Here is a 20944-nt window from a genome sequence, read left to right on the forward strand (position 1 = left end):
AAGTGTTGTTGGGAAAATAAGGCTATGGAATGCTGACTTTTTTGGGGTTTTTTTCCGTGTTTTTGTGATTTTTTTTTTTTTATATAATACACAGTCATCTGAAGCAAAATAATGTCCCCTTCTCATCCTCAAGGCACTGCATAGGTGTTGTTTGCCCTTGCTGTTTTGATCCAGTGCTTAAGGAAAAAAATAAACATGTAAAAAAATAAGTAGCATATTTTACTGCTGTTTAAGTCTCAAGACAGCTGTGCAGAAGTCAGGCCTAGACAGAGGTAGGATTACTTTGTTTCTGCCCTTCACTCAAATGAACCATCCTTCAAATAGAGCACAGGCACCTGCTGGTCACATTTGTACAGCTCACTGATGAGCTCATTCAGAGCAGAATTTGGAAAAACATTTTGCCTACAGAATTTTATTTCTGCTGAGTAGAATAAAGAAAACAAAAAAGCAGAGGAAACATGCAGGTAATTGCTGCTCTGTGGATACCTGAAAGGGAACTACATTTCAGGTACAAAACCCATGGTGACAGCTGTCTTTTATAAAGTGACACCTGTAACACTTAGAAGAGCTAGAGCTGTCTTCTATGAGTTTCCAGATATTCAAGTTACAACACATGTACTGTCACATAGCAGCTACTTACGAGAGTTCTCTTTGTGACACTTTTGCTTCAAAGCAGCATGAAAAGCATAAGCTCTGTCCCAAGCCAGATGGCTGCACAAGACTAAACCACCACACTAGAGGTTAAATCTGGACCTGTCTTCTCAGCATATTTTCTGAAAGGTTTTTGCTAAGATTTTTTTCTGTGAATAGCTGTCTAAAAAGAAGGGGGTGGTGTCTTTAAACCAACATCTGGTCTAAGAAAGGAGGCAATGAACCATTTTGTAATTATATCGGAAACGCTTCATCTACAATAATTAGAACATTCATACAGAATTTCCAAGATTCAGCTTAAAATAATGCACACAATACATTAATTTCAGAACATCCCATATGCATCGGCTGGTTGTATTCACCAAACTTCTCTCCTCTGCAGGATCACATATACCCACCAAAAGGGCCAGCACTGCTTTCCATGACACACCACTGTGTGTGTATCTGATTTCAGATATCAAGGTGGAAATGAAGCAGCAGTGTGACAGATCCCAAGCCACATGTGTGCTGATAAAGCCTAGAGATGTTCACTAATTCGCAGTAGCGAAGGAAGCTCCAAGCAAGCGCTGGCTCTAGAGGCAGTGTGGTGCAGGACAGCAGCCAAAAACAGGAGTCACTGGTGAAGCAAAGCAAGCTCCACATCGAGCTCTGGGGTCAGGACTAGTGCTGGCACAGGAAGGGACTATCTGACCTTAAGTGCAATAGCTGTGGAGAGCTTGTGGATCACATGGCTTCACTGGGGCTGTGGAGACTGACCACATCCACGTCAGCTTCATGTATCACACGGCTGCATTAGAGCCAGTGCCCATTTAACAAACAACAGTTTAAGCCCAAAACATTGTTATCCTAATTGGTACAAAACTTAACTACGTCTTACCATGGGTTGTAAGTACTTGTGCATACTTTATTCACAGAGTATAAGATCTAAAATTCCTAAAAAGCACACCACAGAATCTTAAAGTTTAAGCCTGGGCAATTGCACACATACAGGAATTACAAGGTTTGGAAGAAAAGACAAGCAGGTAAGGGAGTTTTCTGGACCAAGAGTCAGGAGTGAAGTGCAATCAACTTCATTGGAGCTTGCATCCTGGAGCTTTATACAAATTGCAAAGTCAGTTTAATTATTTCGTTTATTCCTTTATGCTTTTAGAAATAACTATGGCTGGATAGAACAACATATAGCAGGAGGTGAGGGTGAACTGTCTGTAGTCCTTCACTCATCCACTACTGCATACAAAACAAGCATCACAAGTTATTCACTGGCCCATTTACGATGTCTGGCACTGAACACCACCTTTAGGCTGATGCTCATCATCTTCATACACTTCTCCATTATAGTGGTGTTTCCTCTTTTGAGATGGATCAAAGTCCACTAAATCCACCTGTTCCATTTCCTCGGTTTCTTCTATTTCCTGCCTTGTAGGTAGCAGTTTTTCGAGTAAAGACAGCTTATCTGAGGAGAGGAAGCCACTCTCTGGGAAGTTGACCTGAAATCATCAAGAACTGGGGTTACTCAAGTCTGTCCGAACTGGTCTTTTACCATCGCTCCTACATACAGGTCAAACATCTGCCAAAGTCAGCTTTATCATCACAGATCACTTAAATCCAGAGCTTAAAGAAATTATCAACATCACTAAGCTATTTCTTAATGCCTGCATGAAGTTAGTTTCTAACTCTGGCAACTCAACCAATACATTTCTTCTGCCTCAGGCTGCCCTCTGGAATCAGCCTAGAAACAGAGTATATATAAAATACATATAATAACACATAAAACTATATATTTGTATATATAAACACAAAATGTTAACATTACAGATATGGTTAAATATCTTCTAAGCCATAGCAGACAGAGCCTGCTGCTACAGCTCTCAGCATTAGCTTCTCCCCAGCGAAGAAATCATCATTTTCCAGCCTACTCTTCTGCTCCAGCACAGAAGTTGAAGTTACTCATCCATCCTTCCTAAAGAATATGTGAAACAAAAGGAAATTCACAAGGTCACTGAAGAAATTCCTCTGGTACTTTCAGCATAGAGTGTGCAGGAAGTTCTCTCTTTGTTCTGAACTGTAATTCTGTTTGATGGATTACATGTTCTCACTCATTGTAAAATACAAACACCAAAACAGAACATCTGATTACTGGTATCTCTTCTTGATTGAGGTAATGCTTAGAGGTTAAATTTTGGATAGATATTCTAGTCCTGAACTACGCCATGGAAGTGAGTTGACCCACTTACCCTGAATTCTATGATCAGACGTCCTTTTTCGTATGGTCTGCGATAAATTGGCATACCTTCATTCAACACACACTTAATAGCCCCATGCTCAACTACCTGGCCTAAAAACAAAGCAAAACAAAAAGATCACACACACAAAAAAAGGGAAGAGATACATACAGGCAACAGAAGCAGCTTTAGTTTTAAGTCCCTTTAATATTTATGTAGGTTTCTATCATATCTGAGTAGGAAAGGAGGTTGATACTAAATTAAATCCTGTAACCTTGTTATGCTTCCCAAAGGAAACATACTTACAAATTTATTAAGTGTTCCATCACTTGCAAGGCCGAAAAAGTGGTTTTCAGAGACCCACGCCCTTCAATTCTCATAAGGTATCCTCAGGATACAAGTATGTCCATGAGGTAAGGTCTGTTACTATGTCATGCAAAGAAAAAGTTACTGCTGACTGCTTTCCAAAACTCCCTTTTTTATTTTATGATTTGTACTGCAAAGACTAGGGAAAAGAGCTTGATACCAGCATACATCCCTTGTACATCTAAGCTGGATGTTTCTGTTCCTTTCGTTTCCAGCTTACATTCACGTTGTGCTAGGACTTCCAACAGAAAGTAAAGCAACTCTTACCAGGATGGGAGGTAATAATGATAGTTCTGTTATCCAGCGTTGTGATAGGCTTTTGAAAGCCACAGAGTGCTTCCACCAGTTGAATATCCATAGCCAGAAGAAGATCTTCATCTCGTCTAGGGCAGAACCAATCAAAAGACAGTCACAGAGAGGCAGAAACAGCAAAAGGATCATACCCAATCTCGGTATTTAAGTTGGAAATGACAATAAGCTGTACCGTTAATAGAAGGTCAGGCACTTAAAGAATACCAAATACTGATGTAGCATTTCAAGCCAGTAATTACTGGAATGATACCCACACTGAGAGCCATTACTGATCACATGAAGCTAACTGAAGTGTAGAAGTGTTTATTGAAAAGAAATACATACAGCAAGGCTCACTTGCATCCAGTTTCACTCCCCTGTTCCTTTCCAATTCTAAAGAAAAAAATGATCTCTCAGCCTCATAAACCCTGCAACAATTAATCCCTACCTTCATTTTCTTAATTGCACCACCTTACTCTATGTTAACATGTTACACTCACTCTTGAAGATCTGTTACTAGGGAAGTTTGAAACGGTGATGGTCCCTGGGTAATGATGTAAGTACCTTTTAGAAAGCACCAAGCAGTACCTGGAATAGATCGTGTGAATTCCTTTAACTACTGCCTGTTGTGGCTTCAGTATGGCAGTGCTAGTGAAGTTTACATGTTCAGAAGCTACAAAATCGTCCAGCCTATTCAAAGAACTCGTAGCACTTACCCTGGTTTTGAAAGGTCTCTGGAAGGAGACTTGCACGAAAAGCTAATTCTAATTTTAGACTCCTGACAGGAGAGGAGGAACATCCCACTTGCAGGAGAGCATGACCTCAGCATAACCCCACAAAACCAGTAATATCAAGGGTTATCTAAGGACACTAGAACTGAAGGCAGTGGGCAGAAAGATGGACATAAATAATCTAGCAAAATTCTGACTTCAAGACCCAGGAAACCATGAGAACAGTTCGGCACATCTGATTCAGTGTCTGGTTTCACTGGAAGTTAAGAAAAATCAGCTGAGTAAGCTTATCCAAAGCAAACAGAACTGATTCTTAACCTGTGAGCTCAGTGTTCTTTGGCACAGAATTCTGGCACCAGCTTCAAGAGCTCAGCACCATGCAAAATAGTCAGGCAGGCCAGCCGCAGGTTTCCCAAGAACCTTTGGCTCACTGTTCCTATTTACAAGGTCAGTGGTCGGTGCTGAAACAAATAAATGCTTTGTCTAAATCGACTGATTCCCTTTTAACTGCTCTGAACAGAAGCAGCACGACATCAAGTACAACGTATTTCTGCGAGATGATCAGCAGTGCTTTTAACTGGGCCAAAATGTACTGCACAGACCAATTCCACAAACAGTAACCTGAAAGAGCGAGGTGTGCAGCACTGAGCAGGACTGTCCGGGAACGTGAAACAGCTGAGATGTGGTCAGTGCTGCTTGAGTCACTTCTGCATTCACAATAAAAAAACAGGCAGGACCAACTACCCTGCCCACAGCACTCAGGCAGGAAATGAATTGAGGGAAACTACCTTTGATCAGAAGGGTGCAGGCTACACTGAGTTTGTCATAAGTAAGATCCCCAAACAAACGTGAACACACCACAAGTTTTCCGTGCCTTGAGGCCAAGCAGACAATAAACAGCTGCCTATAGGAAACGGTAATTTTCTGAGCTAAGTAATAGAATACCATCCCAAAGGGATCAAGGAAAGAGTCACAAATACTCAAATCTACCACACAAAATCTCAGTATTTTAAGAGTTCTTAAAATTAAAGACCTGTAAAGTCTTAATTACTATAACTGGTTCTGTTTGCCTTCTATCTCCTTACTCTGCCAAAGCTCACAAACAATTCTCTCATGCTATTAGAACACAAGTGTGGTTGAGACTATTTGCACCAGAATTCCTGCACCTCGGTGCTCCTCTGGCCACCCAAACAAACTCAGTGAGTTCCAGTCACATGATCATATCCACTGACACTCCAGTAGGTACCAGAAGTTAACACAAGAGGATTCAAGAGTTTTTACCTTGTAAATACAGAGTGGTCTTTTTGATCCAGTACAATAATAATATCCCCTGGCTCCAGACCTGGCTCTTGGTCCCCTTCACCATGGAATGTTATTTTCTGACCATCCTTCATTCCTATTGCAGAAAAGAAATAAACATTTTCCTTATTTTTAAGTGAAAAGCACCAACAAGAAATACTTTTATAGACAGAAGCTGGTATCAAGCAATCTCTGGATCTTTAAACAAGAACATCAGGATCTTCCCTTGAAGAATTCTTTTTGTTTTTAATCCACTCACGTGTCCAACCTTAGTGTTGGCTAATCTGAATCAATATTATGGCTAAAGGTCACTAAGCTTAATTGTACTGTCAAAACAACCACCAAGATAAAACTCTTTAAGGGGAATACCATAAAATTTTCATTATACACACAGGTACTAAAAATAAAACACCAACACTGTGTACAAACTCCATTTTGAGAGCAAGTGACCAATAAGTTACTTCAGTTTTAGAAATACGTGGCACATCCCCTTATGAAACATCATCTCAGTGCCTGCCAAGTCGAAGAAGCACTTCAAGTGGACTGTAACCCTCGTGTCAGACACTCCTTTCACCCACAAAAAAGTGTGTCTACCAAAACTTCTAGCTTCCTAATGCTAAATAAGCCTATTTTTCTAGAAGGGAAAAGACACTCTTCTCAGAGATTTTCCTGTTCAAAATATCAGTATTATATCCCTCTTAGTCCTCATATTTACTATTATTGTACGATTTTCCTTGTTAAAAACAAATTCAGCATTGCACAAGCTATGCTTACACATACAGCAGTTGCAGCTGATAATCAGGAGCAAGCCTGTAGAAGCCACGTGTTGTAAGCTTGCTCTGTCTTAGAAGCTAGACTACTCCAGAGACTTCTCCCACCAGCTTTAGAGCAGCCCCCTCAATAGAGGTGCATCTGCCATCCAATACTGCCACGTTCACCCACCACTGTGAGGGTCTGTGTGTGGAGCTGCATTTTGCCAGGCAGGGAAGGAGTACCTACACTGAGCAGCACTGTCAGGGTTGTGCAGCCACCAGAACGCTAAGCACAAGAGGCTTAGCACTGTCTCAGTGCCCTGTTACTGTAGCAGACCTGGTTCCCCTTCACACTGAAACACAGCAGAAGTGATCGGAGTCTGCGGGGTTTCCCTACAGGCAGTGAAACCTGGTTAGGCTTCCTGACTATGAACTGTGCTTGCAGTGAGCTCATCAATAATTCATCTCTTACAATAGTACAGGTTCTAAAATTCATTCTTAGTTATGTGCACAGGTTTTAGAAGGGAACATAGAAGTAGTCAACCTTTCCTAGAAAAAAGTCTCCCACTTCAAAAAAGACAGCAACAGGCAACTTTACTGTATGTGTATTCATCAGTGTTACCAAATAAACACCATGTATTTTCTAAAGCTTCTGTTTTAGAGCTGCAAAGTCAGTCAGTACATCCAAGTTCAATACTTCACCTTAGTAAGACACCTCACCTTTGTCAATGTGCACTTCTAGGATCTTCTTCTCTCTAACAATTTTCCTGCCATTGCAGCTCTTACACCGGTCCTTGGGGCTGATACGCTCTCCGTGCCCCTGACACTCCATGCACACAGACTGGATTTGCTGCACCATTCCTGGCCCGATCTGGTGAATTCTGATCTGCATGCCTGATCCCCTGCAATTAGGGCAGCATTCTACTGCCCCCTTCTTGCCACCACGACCTGACAATGAAATTTGAAGACAGACCGTTATGTGCTGCCAGAAAAAAACCCCACGCCGATAACTTTAAAAGCAACTTATGTTTAGTTTCAGTTTCACAGTTACCTTCACATTTGTCACAGATAACGTTTTTCTGCAGTGCAAGTTTCCTCATCGCACCATTGTACATATCTTCTAAACTTACTGACAGCTGGTGGACCACGTTTTTACCTGCAAAAGAAAACAGATATTTAAGTCTGTAAGCTTGGTCTCCAGCTTCCCATGTCTCCATGCTCAAGTCACGACACGGTCTTTGGGTTTTAACATTTTGTTTCAATAGAACTTTGTCTTGTTTTGCTGGCATTAGTCAATAGCCCCTTCCCATCTGATTTCAAATTAGGTAACAATTCTAATGGCTTTGCCCTTAGAAGAGACTTTCTGTGAAAGCAAAGACAGTAACAGAAACAAAATATACAGAACCTCAGCCATTTAACTTATATAACGAAGGACTCAGTTTTAATAAGGTCACTGAGCATATGTCCTATAAGGAAGTGGGAGACACTGCCTGGAATCTGTACTCCAGCACTTTTTCCTCTCACCAGGGGACTTTCTGGAAACAGAATTAAGCAATTACATTTTTGCACTCAGGAATTCCTTAGAACTTTAGGTGCTGCAGGCTTAGTTTAGCTCTGGCTTACTAGGAGTATTTTGCTACAACACTATAACACTTTCATACAAATTCTTTTTTCTTCCCTTTGTCACCAAATCTGCACCAAGAGGTGATGGGGTCAACACTGCTCTTAACCAGTTTAGAATTTTTCCCAGTGTAATTAATCTGGAGCTTAACTGCTGAACAGCATTTTAGTGCAGCTTCAACTTAACTCCACTGAACAGCGCAAGAAGACAAAAGGTTTCACAGACTGAATTTGACTCTGATACCTTATTCAGAGGCAGCTGCTTGCAATTAAACACGAAATTCACATTTAAGCACTACACTTACAGTATCAGGGCTAACAAATCACGTTAAGCTACTTAACCCTTATATTTTCTATTTGGCCTATTGACAGCTGGGCTTACACTCTGGTAAAGGCTGCCCAAACACAATGACACCTGGTTAGCGATTGACAGGGGACGGCAAACCAAACTAACACCACAGGAGACAAATGTCCTCTCTCCCCTGTAGTCTCAGGCATTAAGGGACAACAGTTTTCTTCGATTTTGAGATTAAGTCTGTAACTTCCCTTTAACTCTCTTTCAATTCTTACATCCAGGGCACTCTCATGGCAGACTCTGATTTGTCTGCCACCGCGGGCACCCTGAGAAACTGTCGGAGAGCCGGCACCTTACCTCGTCTCTCTCGCTGCATCCTCCCTCCGCCGCCGAAGAACATATCGAATATGTCCATGGGGGACCCGAAGCCGCCCCCGGAGCCGCCCTCCTTGATGGCCTGCTCGCCTCCTTTGTCATACAGTTCCCTCTTCTTCGGGTCCGACAGCACCTCGTAGGCTTGGGAGATCTGCTTGAACTGCGCGAAAGACACGGGCACTCGGACATCTGCGGGCCCCCCCGGCGGGACCCCCGCCCCGCTCCCTCCGCCCTGTCCCGCCCCGCCCCGACCTTCTCGCCCTCATTGGGGTTCTTGTCCGGGTGGTACTTGAGCGCGAGCTTGCGGTAGGCCTTCTTCAGCTCCTCGGCGGACGCGTTGGGCTTCACGCCCAGCACGTCGTAGTAGGTGGTCTCCTTCACCATGGCGGCGGCGGGGGGCGGCGGGGGGCGACCGGGGCTGCTGGCGGAGATCCCGCACTTGGCGGCGCCGCTCCCGACTCTTCTGGAAAGTTCGGGCCGGTCCCGCAGCCCCGCCGCTCTTCGCACAGCCCCGCCCCGCCCCGCCCCGGAAGTCCCGCCCCCGCAGCTCGCCGGGCCTGGGCGGGCGGCCCGCCAATGGCTGCTGAGGAGGGGAGCGCGGCTGGCCAATCAGCGCCCGCTCTCACCGCCCACAACGCGCGCGGGCCCCGCCCCGCCCCGCGCGGGCGGTGACTCCCGCCCTGCCCCGCGTGCGCATCGCGTCGCGCCTGCGCGCCGGTCGGGCCTCGCCCCCCTCAGGGAAGGCACAGAGCGGCACCGGCTAGCAGCGTCAGCCCTTCCTCCGCCCTCCCGGCACCGCTCCGCGCCCCTTCCCTGCCCCCGTCCTACGCGGGTCTGGCCTCGCCGCCGCACAGGCCTGTCGGCGGCCCGGCCCGCTCCGCGCCACTGCGCCTGCGCCAGGGCCCGGCGTCCACCCCTTGAGCGCGCGGGCTCGGTGCGCCTGCGCCGCGCCACGAGCCGCGGCGGCAGCCACCGCCTGGTCACGTGGGGGCCGCGCTGCAGCAGGCGATTGGCAGCAGGCGCGCGCGGTAAGGGGGCGGGGTGGGGTGGGGGTGCGACCCGGGGTTGCCATGGAAACGGGGCCTGTAGTTGCCAAGGGGATGGGGACCGTGAGGATGGGGAGGGGTGGGGGTGGTGACAGTGCCGGTGCTGCACTGGGGACCGAGCCTTGCTTTCCGCCGGCGTGGGCTCACCACAGAGTTGGGAGGAGGAGCGCTCAACGCCGAGCACCGGGCAGGGGGTGGGTGAGGGATCTTTGCTGTCCAGGATCAAATGAGCGTAAACCTGAGGGTTTCATAGCATGATCCATGTGCTGACTGTTGCTGGATGAAGCTATCCCCCCTCTCTCGTCCTCTCTGCTGCTCTCTTTGTTTTAGCGCTTAAGTTAGTCTCTTGAATCAACTCTGATTCAGAGGGAAACAAATCACTTTCTTTGTAGGTAGGCTTTTCTGTCGGATGGGACCGTCAATCCAATTGATTTTTCCTATATGTGATCCATGGTTTTGAGAACGTATGGTAACGTAGGAAGGAAAACAGCATTGCCCTTTCAACAGCTTCCTGCTCTTAGGTTATGTGAGTGTTAATGCCGTGCTTTGCCTTGAATTTCAGAAGCATGAACCCATTTAGCAGAACTGGCTCAGCTAATGGATGGGCTGGCAGCAAAATTCCTGGACTCTGCTCCACGGGAAGGTGGCCTCTAGGGAAGTGGTGTGTTGGTAACACACTGTTTATTTTGCTCTGTAGCACAGCCATGCGTGTGTGCTGGCTCGTGGGGAAGGAGAAACGCAGTCAGCGAGTGAAACTGCCACACTTGCAAGCAGTGGTAATTGGGCGTGGCCCAGAGACTGGGATAACGGATAAGAAGTGTTCACGGCAGCAAGGTAAGGCGGCTTAGCCCAAATCCTGCTTTCCACATGCAGCAGCAACTGAACTTACCTCCTTCCTCTGTGTGGTCTGTAGGGTTGCCTGGTTCTTGAAGTCATCAAGCTTTTTCAGTAAGCACTTAGGGAGATCTCTGGGTCCTGAAAAATCAGAGACACCCAAAGACAGGACGTTCACCTTCATAAACTAAAGCACTGAATCTCAGCGTGAGTTCCCAGGCCCACTGTTGTGTTCCACTGCCCTGATTTGTGAGTGGCACTTCTGCCTAGTACTCCAACAGCTGATTTTTGGTATGACTTGTTATTCTATACATAAAATAACATGCTTTTGGAGAATATATGAAAGTACCTGTGATGTGTAAAATACGGCAGATCTTCCCTGCCTTATTTTTCGTCCCTCTGGACACAGTCCTGCTGCATGCCTTATTGTCACAGAGAGCTGGTAAGAACATGTAGAAGACCTCCAAACATTCCACTTTCTTCTGAAGTAATTTTGCTGGTCATGGTGTGGCTCTGTGCTTGGGCTGGTTCTGTTTTGCCTGTGGTTCTGGGAGGAGATGAGGCAGAAGTGCTCTTTGCGTACATTCACAGCAGTCAGCTTCAGAAGGAAGCAGTCCTTCAAATAGAGGAGTATTTTCTGCACTGGGGGGTTCATCAGAGTTTTTTTTATTTACACTGTTTTGTGACACTTTGTTCTTTCTCTTTTGCCAGTTCAGTTAAAAGCAGATTATAACAAGGGATATGTCACAGTTAAGCAGGTATGTCTTTATGCGTGGATTATACAATATTTATGATACTTACTGGGATGATTGTTGTACTTAACTCCACAAATGCTCCAGCTGATGATTCTGATCACTGATCACTGCATCTGAAGGACCTGGAGCTGGTTTATCACCAAAGGAGAACACAGCAAGTGGTCCTCATAAGTGATCTTTTTCTTTGTGCACCTCAGTGACAGACTGCACTATTCCTTCCAAATATGTGCCAGTCTAAAGACAGACAGACTTGCAGCATCAGGGAATGCTACTGTGAATCCTGCATGAGTTCTTCCAGGTGCTGCATTTGGGAGATTTTGGAGTCCTTCCCCTAAACTTGCTTATCTGCCTCCTGAGCCTTAAATTTCTCAAGCTGAGGCAGCTCTTCAGTTGAGGTTGAAATTCTTGTGTTGGTGGAACCACACAGTTTTGTTTTGATGGCTGATAAGAGCCAAAGACGTGGTTACTTCTGAGAAGGGGTAGGATGGATGTGAGATAGCACTGAAGGCATTCTCATGTTACCAGCTGGATGGGTGCAGGGCCACTCCCTCACACTTACAAGGCCCAGCACCAGTCTTGTGAAGCAAGCAGGCACTGCTGTGACGAAGCTATAGAAATTCTTTGTGACAGAATTTAACAGTCACAGGAGGAAGCTGGTTTCCCAAAGCGTGTTTCAGGCATAAACATTTACCAAAAGCATTTTTCTGAAGAGTCCCAGTTTTCCTAGGGTCACCCTCACAATGGGGCAAAATCCATCTATCAGGCAGTCACTGTGGGTTGCCCACACCACGTGTGATTGGACTAAAATAATTTGTTAAAACCACTGTCACTGCTCAGAAATAGTTGCTGCTGTGGGATATGTGGCGTGAGTCGTGCTGTAACTCTGTTGTCACCTTTGCAGACCTGAGGGCTCCCTGTGACACCACGTCCCTGAGGCTGTGTGCTGACAGCTGTGAGTGTAAGACTGGCCATAGACAGCTGGACTTCCCTGGTCCTCTAGAGCGGGCTGATGTGGGCAGGGGGGGCAGTGAATATGAAATGGATTTGCTTTCCAGGATAGTGAGTGGTATTCCAGGAGAATGGGGCGGAAGCTGGCGATTCCACTTAAAACATCATTTGCTACTGTTTTTTCCTTTTTCTGTCTACCAAAGATAGGGGTCAACCCAAGTAGTGTTGATCTTGTGAATATTGGCAAGGATGAAGTGGTGAAAATGAAGCCAGGCCAAGTTCTGCATATTGTGAATAATCTTTACCCCTACACGGTGCAATTTGCGGAAGAGTCAGGGAAAACTGTTACAGAAGTGGAAGAGAAAACAGAAACCCACAAGATGCCACATGAGGACTCCTGTGAGAATGATGATGCAGAGCTTGTGCCCAGAAAAACAATGAAGATGGAGGTGGTGGATACACAAGGCAGTTCTGCAAATCCCAAGCTAAGCACTACCAGTGTATCTCCACACGAAGGAACCTCAAGCAAAAAGGCAAATGTTTTGTATTAGTACTGATTATATAGTGCTGATTGTTCTGGGGTTGTCTCCTCCATGAGGACTTTGATCTTTTACTTTTGTGGATTCTAGTGGTGGGGAGGTGTCTTTGGTGAACACGGATCCTCAGAGCATACAGAGCATGTAAGCTGATCTGTGCTGATGCAAGGACTGTGCTCCTGGCATCATCCAGGCCCTGAGACAGTTACTTGGGACCCCTTCTAACCTGAGCTGAGGGTTGGGTGTGTGTGAGGGAGCTTGCTTGTAGCAAGTGAGGATTTAGTTTCTGGTTTCTGTTGCAGTTTCTTCTAGAAGGATAGTCCACATGAACTCTATTTAGCTGGAGTCACCCAAGGATACTGTCCCGGCTCTTGCTGTCTAAAAGCAAACACACAAAGAATAGAACAACTTGAGACTTTTTTGTTTTGTTTGTTTTTAATTGTGTGGGGTTTTTTTTCCCCTCCTGCTTTGTTCGTTCCTTTCAGTAAAACCATTTTTACATTAATGAATGTAACCAGCTAGAATCATTTGAAAGGGAGTTTTTAGCCCTGTGAACACAGACAAAATAAAAGACTGCTTAATGCATTTGGAACTAGTGCATTTGGTGGAGGAGAAGGCACAGAAATGAAACCCCTCAGGACAAAATATCGGTCTCAGGTGGCAGTGGGTTAACCACTTACCTCATTTGTGGATTTGGGCTAGTTACACTGGGGCCAGATCTGTGGAATGAGCCGGCAGATAAGATGATTCACACTGTTTCTCCACCAGCACTATAATAATGTTTGAACATCTTCCTCTATACAAATATGCTGAGGGTCATCATTGATAATGCTTGTAAAGTGATCTCAACACATAAAACATCTGTTTTGAAAGCGGTGCACTCGAGGCAGCCCTTCTATTAAGTGTTCAGTAACCAAGTGAAGAGAGCTGCTATTGTTGGCTTGATCTTCCCGTGCCTTTTTTGTTTGTTCTACAAGCCACTGCACAATACAAAAAAATCAGTACATCTAAGAGTAGGGCCACACACCACAACTACTTTATTCTGTGCAGAGCAGTGTGGGATAGGACAGTTAATGGAGATCTTTGTACTTCCTGTGGCCCGGGTGATCCCCGAAGCAGAGGGCCTTGTGCCGTGATATGTGCATGCAGATTATTAAATTCAAACAGAATTAGAGCTCCCTGATGTTAAATTTCCAACATTTGAAAGATTTACCTTTTCAGCTTCACGGTATCTTGTTAAAAGTTTTCAAATGTAGCTTTTTGGGGGCAGTTGGAGTAGATATGTTGGTATTTTATGGAAGGGAAATAACTCAGCTGTCATTCAGCTGTTGTTTTACTGTTACATACTAATGAGTGTTTCTGACTGAATCCTTTAAAATATATAATCAGATGCTTAACTGCCTTATAATTTATTTTTTTCCTTTTGTGCTGTAGGAACATTTAGGACACTGGAGTCAGGGTCTAAAGAGCTCCATGCAAGATCCAAAATTGCAGGTGAGGGTTGTACACTTGTACTTTACAGTGATTCCTGTCTAGCAAAGCTAAATGAGCTTGATTACTCCCTCAGTTTACTTTAACAATCTGGTTAACCAGTGGAGTGTTGCATGAGGGCTGAATTGTACTTGCATCTCTCTCTGTAATAAAATTAATTGGGGATGATTTTGCAGATTGCAGATTACTGATTTTACAGAGTGTCATTATCTTGATTATCTTTGAGCTCTCTATACTATCAGATTTGGCCAACAGACTTCAAAAAGGTTGGTGGAAGAGCAGGTGAGCCATGCAGTTGCTTTGTTTCCTCAGGGAAGCCAACTAAAATGGGGTTGTGGCTTGAAGCAAGTCATGGAGGTTTCCATTTTCCTGTAGTCAGCACTGCCTTGTTTCTAAGCATAGTGCAGTTTCCTGGTTTCCAGCAAACTTAACTTTGATACCTTTGTGCCAGGGGACAGGATCTGACCCCTGGCTCCTCCTCCACCTGGTTTCTTTGTGCCAACAGGAATTTTCCTGGGTAATTTCTTTTAACCTTCTGCAGATAAGCAGGTTTATCTGTCCCAGGTGCATAATCTGGCACTTGCCCTTGTTAAGCTTCATACATTTGGTGATTGCCCATCTCTCTGAATTTGTCAGGGTCTCTCTGCTGGGTCTCTCTGCCCTGGAGGGAGTCGACAGCTTTTCCCAGTTTAGTGTCATCAGCAAACTTACTTAGTATTCCTTCAAGTCCTGCACCCAAGTAATTTATGAACATTGTGAAGAGCACAGGGCCTAAGATGGAACCCTGTGGAACCCCACTAGTCACAGGTCACCAGCCTGATGTCACTGCTCTCACTATAACTCTTTATGCCCAACCTGTGAGCCAGTTGCTTACTTAACTGATAACTTATCAGAAGGCCCTATTTCTTGACTGATTTATTATTATTTTTATTCAAGTCTGGAGTGTTGAAGTGCATACAGTTGTAGAACTGGATGCTTATTGTCCTGGAATTGCCAGCACTTTCAAATGAGTCTGTCTGTAGGGAATGATAAAGTTACTGAACTTCTTACTCACTTTTTAAACATGAAGCTTAATTTTCATCCCTGAAGTGGAATTTCATACAGCACTTAACCAAAAAAGTGCTTTTTTGACCCTAGATATAAGCATAAAATGTAAGAATAGAAAGCTTTTTCCTTCTATAAAGTATGTGAAGAGGGATGCTGCAACACCACTCCATAATGCATATTATGGAAGAGGGCACTTATCCTGAAGCAACTTAGTTCCAGCAAAAGTTCTCTTTGGATAACATCTCAGAAACCACTAAATATAGTGCTTATAGGATTAATATAGTTAACTTTCAATCAGAAAGTAATCTAGTTGTTTTTTTTGCAAGGTTTACAAAGATGAAAGGACTGTGGTCATTAAGGATAAATATCCCAAAGCACGTTACCATTGGCTTATCTTACCATGGGACCCCATTTCCAGCCTGAAGTCAGTCACCAGGGACCATCTTGAACTCCTGGAACATATGCATGCAGTTGGGAAAAAAATGATTGAACAGTGCCCTGCCAGAGAGAGCCTGGAGTTCAGACTGGGTTACCATGCTATCCCCAGTATGAGGTGAGACCTGCAGGAGTCATCAGGTGGAGACCCTGTTCTTCCAGTTACACAGATTTGGGGCTCAGTCTGTGAGGTGATTTGACATGGCTAGAGAACAGCTGAGCACCACAAACAGCTTGGTGTCCTGTGCAGCACACTGCTGCATAGATGCTGATGGGCTACACAGTGTCTTGGGTCCAGTGGGAGATGCCTGTTGGGTTCCCCTGGCAGAGGGGTGGGGCTGTGGGATGCCTGTGGTCCAGCCCCAGCCAGCTCCCAGTGCCAAGTGCGAGGGCATCCCCATCCCAGGGCACCAGTGTGGCATGAGAGACTGACTCTTGGGCCTGTCAAGTCCTGCCTGATACCAAGCATGGATTTGAGTTTTGTGTGTAAGTCCAGATCCCAGAGCATCCAAATGCCTTAGATATTGCAGTCAGTGCTCCTAAGTTGTTCTCTGGTTCTTAAGTGGAGCTTTTGGTCATTGATCAAGTCCCATTCAGTTACTCTACGAAGTTTAAACCTTTGATTTATTAAAACTCCTCTCTGCCTTTCTGTAAACTAGTAGGCATATGGACTGCAGTGAGGAGCCAATGGAATATGCAGGCTAATGACCTTGACTGTTTAAGTGAAATGCTTGGCAAGAGATGGTGCTTCCAGAACAGACTATGTTTCTTCTGTCCCGGGACTGAGGGCCAAGACTGACCCACAAAGCTCTGCTGAATCATCAGTTTGCAACTGATACTACTGCAAAAGAACCTGAAGCATTAACATTCTTCTCTCATATCTGGTTTTTTCTTTCAGTCAGCTGCATTTGCATGTAATCAGCCAGGATTTTGATTCTGTGGCCCTGAAAACCAAAAAGCACTGGAACTCTTTTACTACCGACTATTTCTTAAACTCTCAAGGTAATATTAGAAAAGGTATTTCATAACATGTAATCCTACTCCCAGCTCCTGGCTTTGGGCTTTTTTTCCAAACAAATGTGTAAGCCATGCATTTTCTTGCAGAAAGTGAAAGGTTTTATTTCATTTCAGATACTGGGGAGTAGCAGTAGGTAATAGTGCATTTTGTGGCTGGTTCAAATTAGAATGCAGCAATGACATGCTGTGCATGCAAAACAGTACACAAAGATTTGCAGTGTCACGTGTTTCATGACACTATGTGGTCTCAGTACCTCTGGTTTCTTTATATTTCCCCCAGATGTGATAGAGATGGTAAGAAGCAAGGGAAAAGTGATGGTGAAAGATCACGTCTCTGAGCTTCTCAAACTGCCCCTCAGATGCCATCGTTGTAAACAACAGCTGTCCACAATCCCACAGTTAAAGGAACATCTCAGGAAACATTGGCCAAAATGACTTTGCAGAAAATGGTGTCTCAACCTGCCTTTGGATTTCAGGCCAAAACAAAGACTGCGAAATGTAAGTGGAAATGTGTATTTGTTAACTGGAATGACAAATGTAATGTTGGGAAAAGTAGCCTGAAAACAGCAGCATACTGACTTTGTAATAGCTGAGACAAAAAAACAACCCCCCCTTCAACCAAATAAAAACATAAAGTGATTTCTGAAATGGAAGGTGCGTTTGCAGCTTTGCTGTGGTACAGCCACACTAATCTGTATGTGAGCCAAAAAGTCTGGAAGAAGTGTTTTGTTTGGATGAAAGGATTTATTTTAATTCAGAAGCTGAATTGAGCTCAGATCTAGGTTTCTACTGAGAATGCAGAGAAAAGGATTTAGAGGTCTTTCTAGTCATGTCTGCTGCCTATCACTGAAGTTTCTGCTATGTGATAATGTTGCAGGTGCTGGTGTGGCTGACAGAATGTGCTGTCAGTGTAGGGGAAGGAGCATCAGCTATAGCATCCACACTTTGCTGTGCCACTGAATGGCTTGACATTTCAGTGCTGCTGAACTTCCCCTCAGCTATGGAGCAGGCCTTGCCCCTCACCAGGGTGCAGGATAGCCACTGCTCAGGCTTTAAGTGGGGCAGACAATGTCTTTCATGTACAAAGATGTATTTAAGCATTTTTATATAAAAATACATGCATAATAGGAAATGATCAGCTTTACTGCTCCCCAGAGTAATAAACTATCAAGGTTTGCAGTTGCTTGTCTGCATACGTTGAGTTTGGTACAGAAATTGTGTAGTTTAATCCTGCTGTGTTTCTCCCTATTGGAATTTTGGTGAGCCTCTAATCATTTGATTATTTTCAAGATGTGAATTTGCAGAGAGGCAGCAGAGCAGTACTAATAAAAATCTGTTTCTGGGTCCAGAACTGGTGTGTACAGTTCAATTTCATCCTGAGCCCAGCTCTGACTTGTTAAGTAAGATACCTTCTGGGTGAAATGGCTTTCAGTAAAAGAGCATGCAGAGCTTTTGCTACACAAGGAAAATGCTGCTTCTAACTCTTGATAACGCATTTTGCGGGAAGAGGGTGTCCTCTTCTTCCGTCCCCCCATGCAGCTGCATGTTGCTGTACACACTCCAGTGGGGAAATAGTAAACTTGTTGCTGCTGGAAAAGAACAAAGACATTCCTGTCATGGAACTGTCCCCAGAAATGGGTTCTTTCACCTGGTGTGCAAGGAACCGAGTTTATTTCATGCCAGCGCAGAGATGGGTGCTGGGTGGTGAATCCTCAGAGCCAGCACACCCAGTTACAGCCAAGCAGGGTGTTTGTATTTTCAAAATACCGAAGCCTGGAGTTACCCAATTTCTAAATGCATGCCTACTCAATAGCTATTGGACAATCTTTTGCCTCTTTCAATTTAAAGGTACAAAGCATTTCAGATTTATTGTGCATGTTCAGTAGGTAGCCGTTTTCACTTGGATGTGGGTAACCTAAGCTTTAGAGGTGTGGCTTTCACATTATAATGAGCTAAGTTCATCTAAAGGACACATTTTTAGCTCATTTAGTTAAGTTCAGTAAAACTTACTGAACATTGCCAAGTGCAGTGTCCAGTATCTAATTCCAGATCTCTGTTTGTGATATCTCTTTACTTGTTTCAAACTATTCTGCAACACCTTGCTGTTTCCCACTTTTCTGGGTCTTTAAAATATTTATTGTTCTCTTATGAATCATTCTGCAAGATCTCTTCTTAAACCATTCATCTTTCACCAGAATGGGGTACAGTAAGTGTGAGGGGTTGGCTCTGGCCTAATTTCAAACACCAGTCACACTTAAGCTTTTGCTGACATTATTAATAATATGCCTTAATTTAGAAAGCAAAACTTAGAGTAAGAAACAATAACAAAAGCACTGCCAGTCTGTGGATTCACTCTTTATACAAACTAGGGCTTCAACTGGCCCCAGAGATGAAGTAGTGCTGATGTTTTGCAATGGGAACTATTTTGGACCAAGACCAGTTGCAAATGCTCGAGAACCATGATCCTCCTCATGGCAGACACAGGCCAGAAGGGAAAGCCACACGATTCACAGTTAAATGCAGCTGGAGCCACAAGGGTCAGCTCATGTCCGTGACTCAGGGCAGCCTCAGGGCCATGAGGGAAACAAAAGCAGCATTTGTAGACATTGGCACAGGTTACTTCATGTGGCTTTGCAGGGAAGCTATGGCCTTCCCACATCCTCTCATGCACAGCTGGTAAGCCCATAGAGGAGACTGAGAGCAACCAAAAAGACATCTTTGTTGGAAAGAGAACTTCAGAATAGCAGCATAGCCTTAACACTCATCAGCCAGTAAGACATGGCAGTGGTGGACTGAAACTGTGCCAAAGATACTTTGGAGTGTATTTTGCAGGTGAAGATTCAGTTGGAGGACTATGCCATGCTGTTCTGGTGTCAGTGTCCAATCACTGATAAGGAGAGAGATGATGAGATGAAGTTTGAAGAATTTCTGCTGTCCTTGTTGCTCACCAGTCCTATTTATCCATGTACTCTTACTGAAAAACCTCAGCTCTTGCGGTGGAAAGGGGCCGTGACACTTTGCATCTGTTTCCCCATCCATGAAGGTTTTGTTACATGTAGCATCACTGAGATTATGCTAGCTTAGACGTCACACGTTATCTCCTAAAGTTACTAAATGTGTAGTCACAGTACTTGACAACAGCCTGAAGTCATCCCCACACCACCCAGACAGGCCACATAACTCAGAACAGCTGGAAACAAGAGGCACTCCAATGCTTCACCCTGACGAAGGAGTGTTTTACCACTCCACTCGAACAAGCCCGAGCCAGCACAACATACAGGGCACAAGACCAAACAGCCATCCTGATACAAGGCACAAACCCACTGATCTGCAGCACTGGATGTGCTAATGCCGTGCAGTAAGAACTCAGGTCACTACTTTGTCATTAAATACTTCCAACAGACAGGAAGTGCCTTGGTTTTGCTGGCATTTTTCCTCAGCACCTGAAACGGCCTGCATTGAACAGAGCAGCTGTTGGGCCAAAAGTAACTCAGAGGGGGCTGCTACCACTGAAAGGTTTTCCAGCCTTGCCCTCTTCCTCTGCTCCCAGAATTGCTGCTGTTACTGCTTGCATCAGATTACAGAAGTATTCTTGGGTGAAACCTAACTCTCAGGTACGAGACCAGTTTCCAGATGACACAGTTCTGCAATGGTGCACAGCATTATCAGGGTACAGCTGCTGATCTGTCAGTGCCATACAGCAGCATTAGTCCGTCTTCTTTAAACTCAGATAATTAGTTAGGTAATTATGAGGTAGTATTACCCATCAGAGCATGACACTGACACCTCCTGCCCTGCTTTTATTCACGTTTTCCTCTGCCTAAGATTTCCCTGGTGTGAATGAGCACCGTTTCAGGACAGCAATGGCTGTTGGCACTGCAGGGTTCACTCTGATGTAACAAAGCAATACTGATGAAAAACTGGTATTAGCAACATCCAGCTTCAGCAGAGAAAACAGTTAATTTGTGTAGCAACTACAACAGTTTGCTATTGGTACAGACTTACTGGTGAGATCTACAGCAGGCTGAAGTGCTTAAAATGTGGCCTGTCATCATGGCATGTATTCCCATCCATGGGAGGGAGTGATGGCAGAGAAAACAGCCCATTCTGGTGGGATTGCTTCATCCAGAAGGGAGAGGACAGTGGTGGGAGATGTTGGATTCAGCCAGCAGCACTCAGAGCTGCACACCCTTTTGCTCCCCAGCTTCACAAACCACCTCTGCAGCGAGATGT

The 20944-nt window shown here is 44.7% G+C and overlaps 2 protein-coding genes across 8 annotated transcripts; one reads left to right on the forward strand and one right to left on the reverse strand.

Annotated features, from left to right (window-relative positions):
- Positions 1-1524: 1524 nt before the first annotated feature.
- On the reverse strand, positions 1525-9095 carry DNAJA1 (DnaJ heat shock protein family (Hsp40) member A1). Of its 2 annotated transcripts, none has more exons than XM_027663682.1 (8): positions 8855-9095; positions 8585-8762; positions 7364-7468; positions 7033-7260; positions 5543-5657; positions 3507-3622; positions 2886-2986; positions 1525-2138 (listed from the first exon to the last, which is right to left on the reverse strand). In XM_027663682.1, exons 1-8 carry the CDS (start codon positions 8984-8986, stop codon positions 1920-1922), a joined length of 1194 nt encoding a protein of 397 aa, XP_027519483.1. In that variant the 5' UTR covers positions 8987-9095; the 3' UTR covers positions 1525-1919. The 2 variants fall into 2 exon arrangements, with proteins under 2 accessions (XP_027519483.1, XP_027519484.1); XM_027663683.1 differs by lacking the exon at positions 1525-2138 and adding an exon at positions 2145-2611 and having other exon boundaries at positions 8855-9088.
- A 197-nt stretch (positions 9096-9292) lies between these two features.
- Positions 9293-17364, forward strand: APTX (aprataxin). Of its 6 annotated transcripts, none has more exons than XM_027663677.1 (8): positions 9293-9630; positions 10211-10482; positions 11194-11240; positions 12389-12724; positions 14156-14215; positions 15586-15812; positions 16593-16696; positions 16992-17364. In XM_027663677.1, exons 2-8 carry the CDS (start codon positions 10215-10217, stop codon positions 17144-17146), a joined length of 1197 nt encoding a protein of 398 aa, XP_027519478.1. In that variant the 5' UTR covers positions 9293-9630; positions 10211-10214; the 3' UTR covers positions 17147-17364. The 6 variants fall into 6 exon arrangements, with proteins under 6 accessions (XP_027519478.1, XP_027519480.1, XP_027519481.1 ...); XM_027663679.1 differs by having other exon boundaries at positions 10346-10482; XM_027663680.1 differs by lacking the exon at positions 9293-9630 and adding an exon at positions 9739-9846 and having other exon boundaries at positions 10346-10482.
- The last annotated feature ends 3580 nt before the right edge of the window (positions 17365-20944 follow it).

The sequence above is a fragment of the Corapipo altera genome, unplaced genomic scaffold, assembly GCF_003945725.1.
Source record: "Corapipo altera isolate COAL_440 unplaced genomic scaffold, ASM394572v1 61129, whole genome shotgun sequence".
In the NCBI taxonomy this organism is placed as follows: domain Eukaryota; kingdom Metazoa; phylum Chordata; class Aves; order Passeriformes; family Pipridae; genus Corapipo; species Corapipo altera.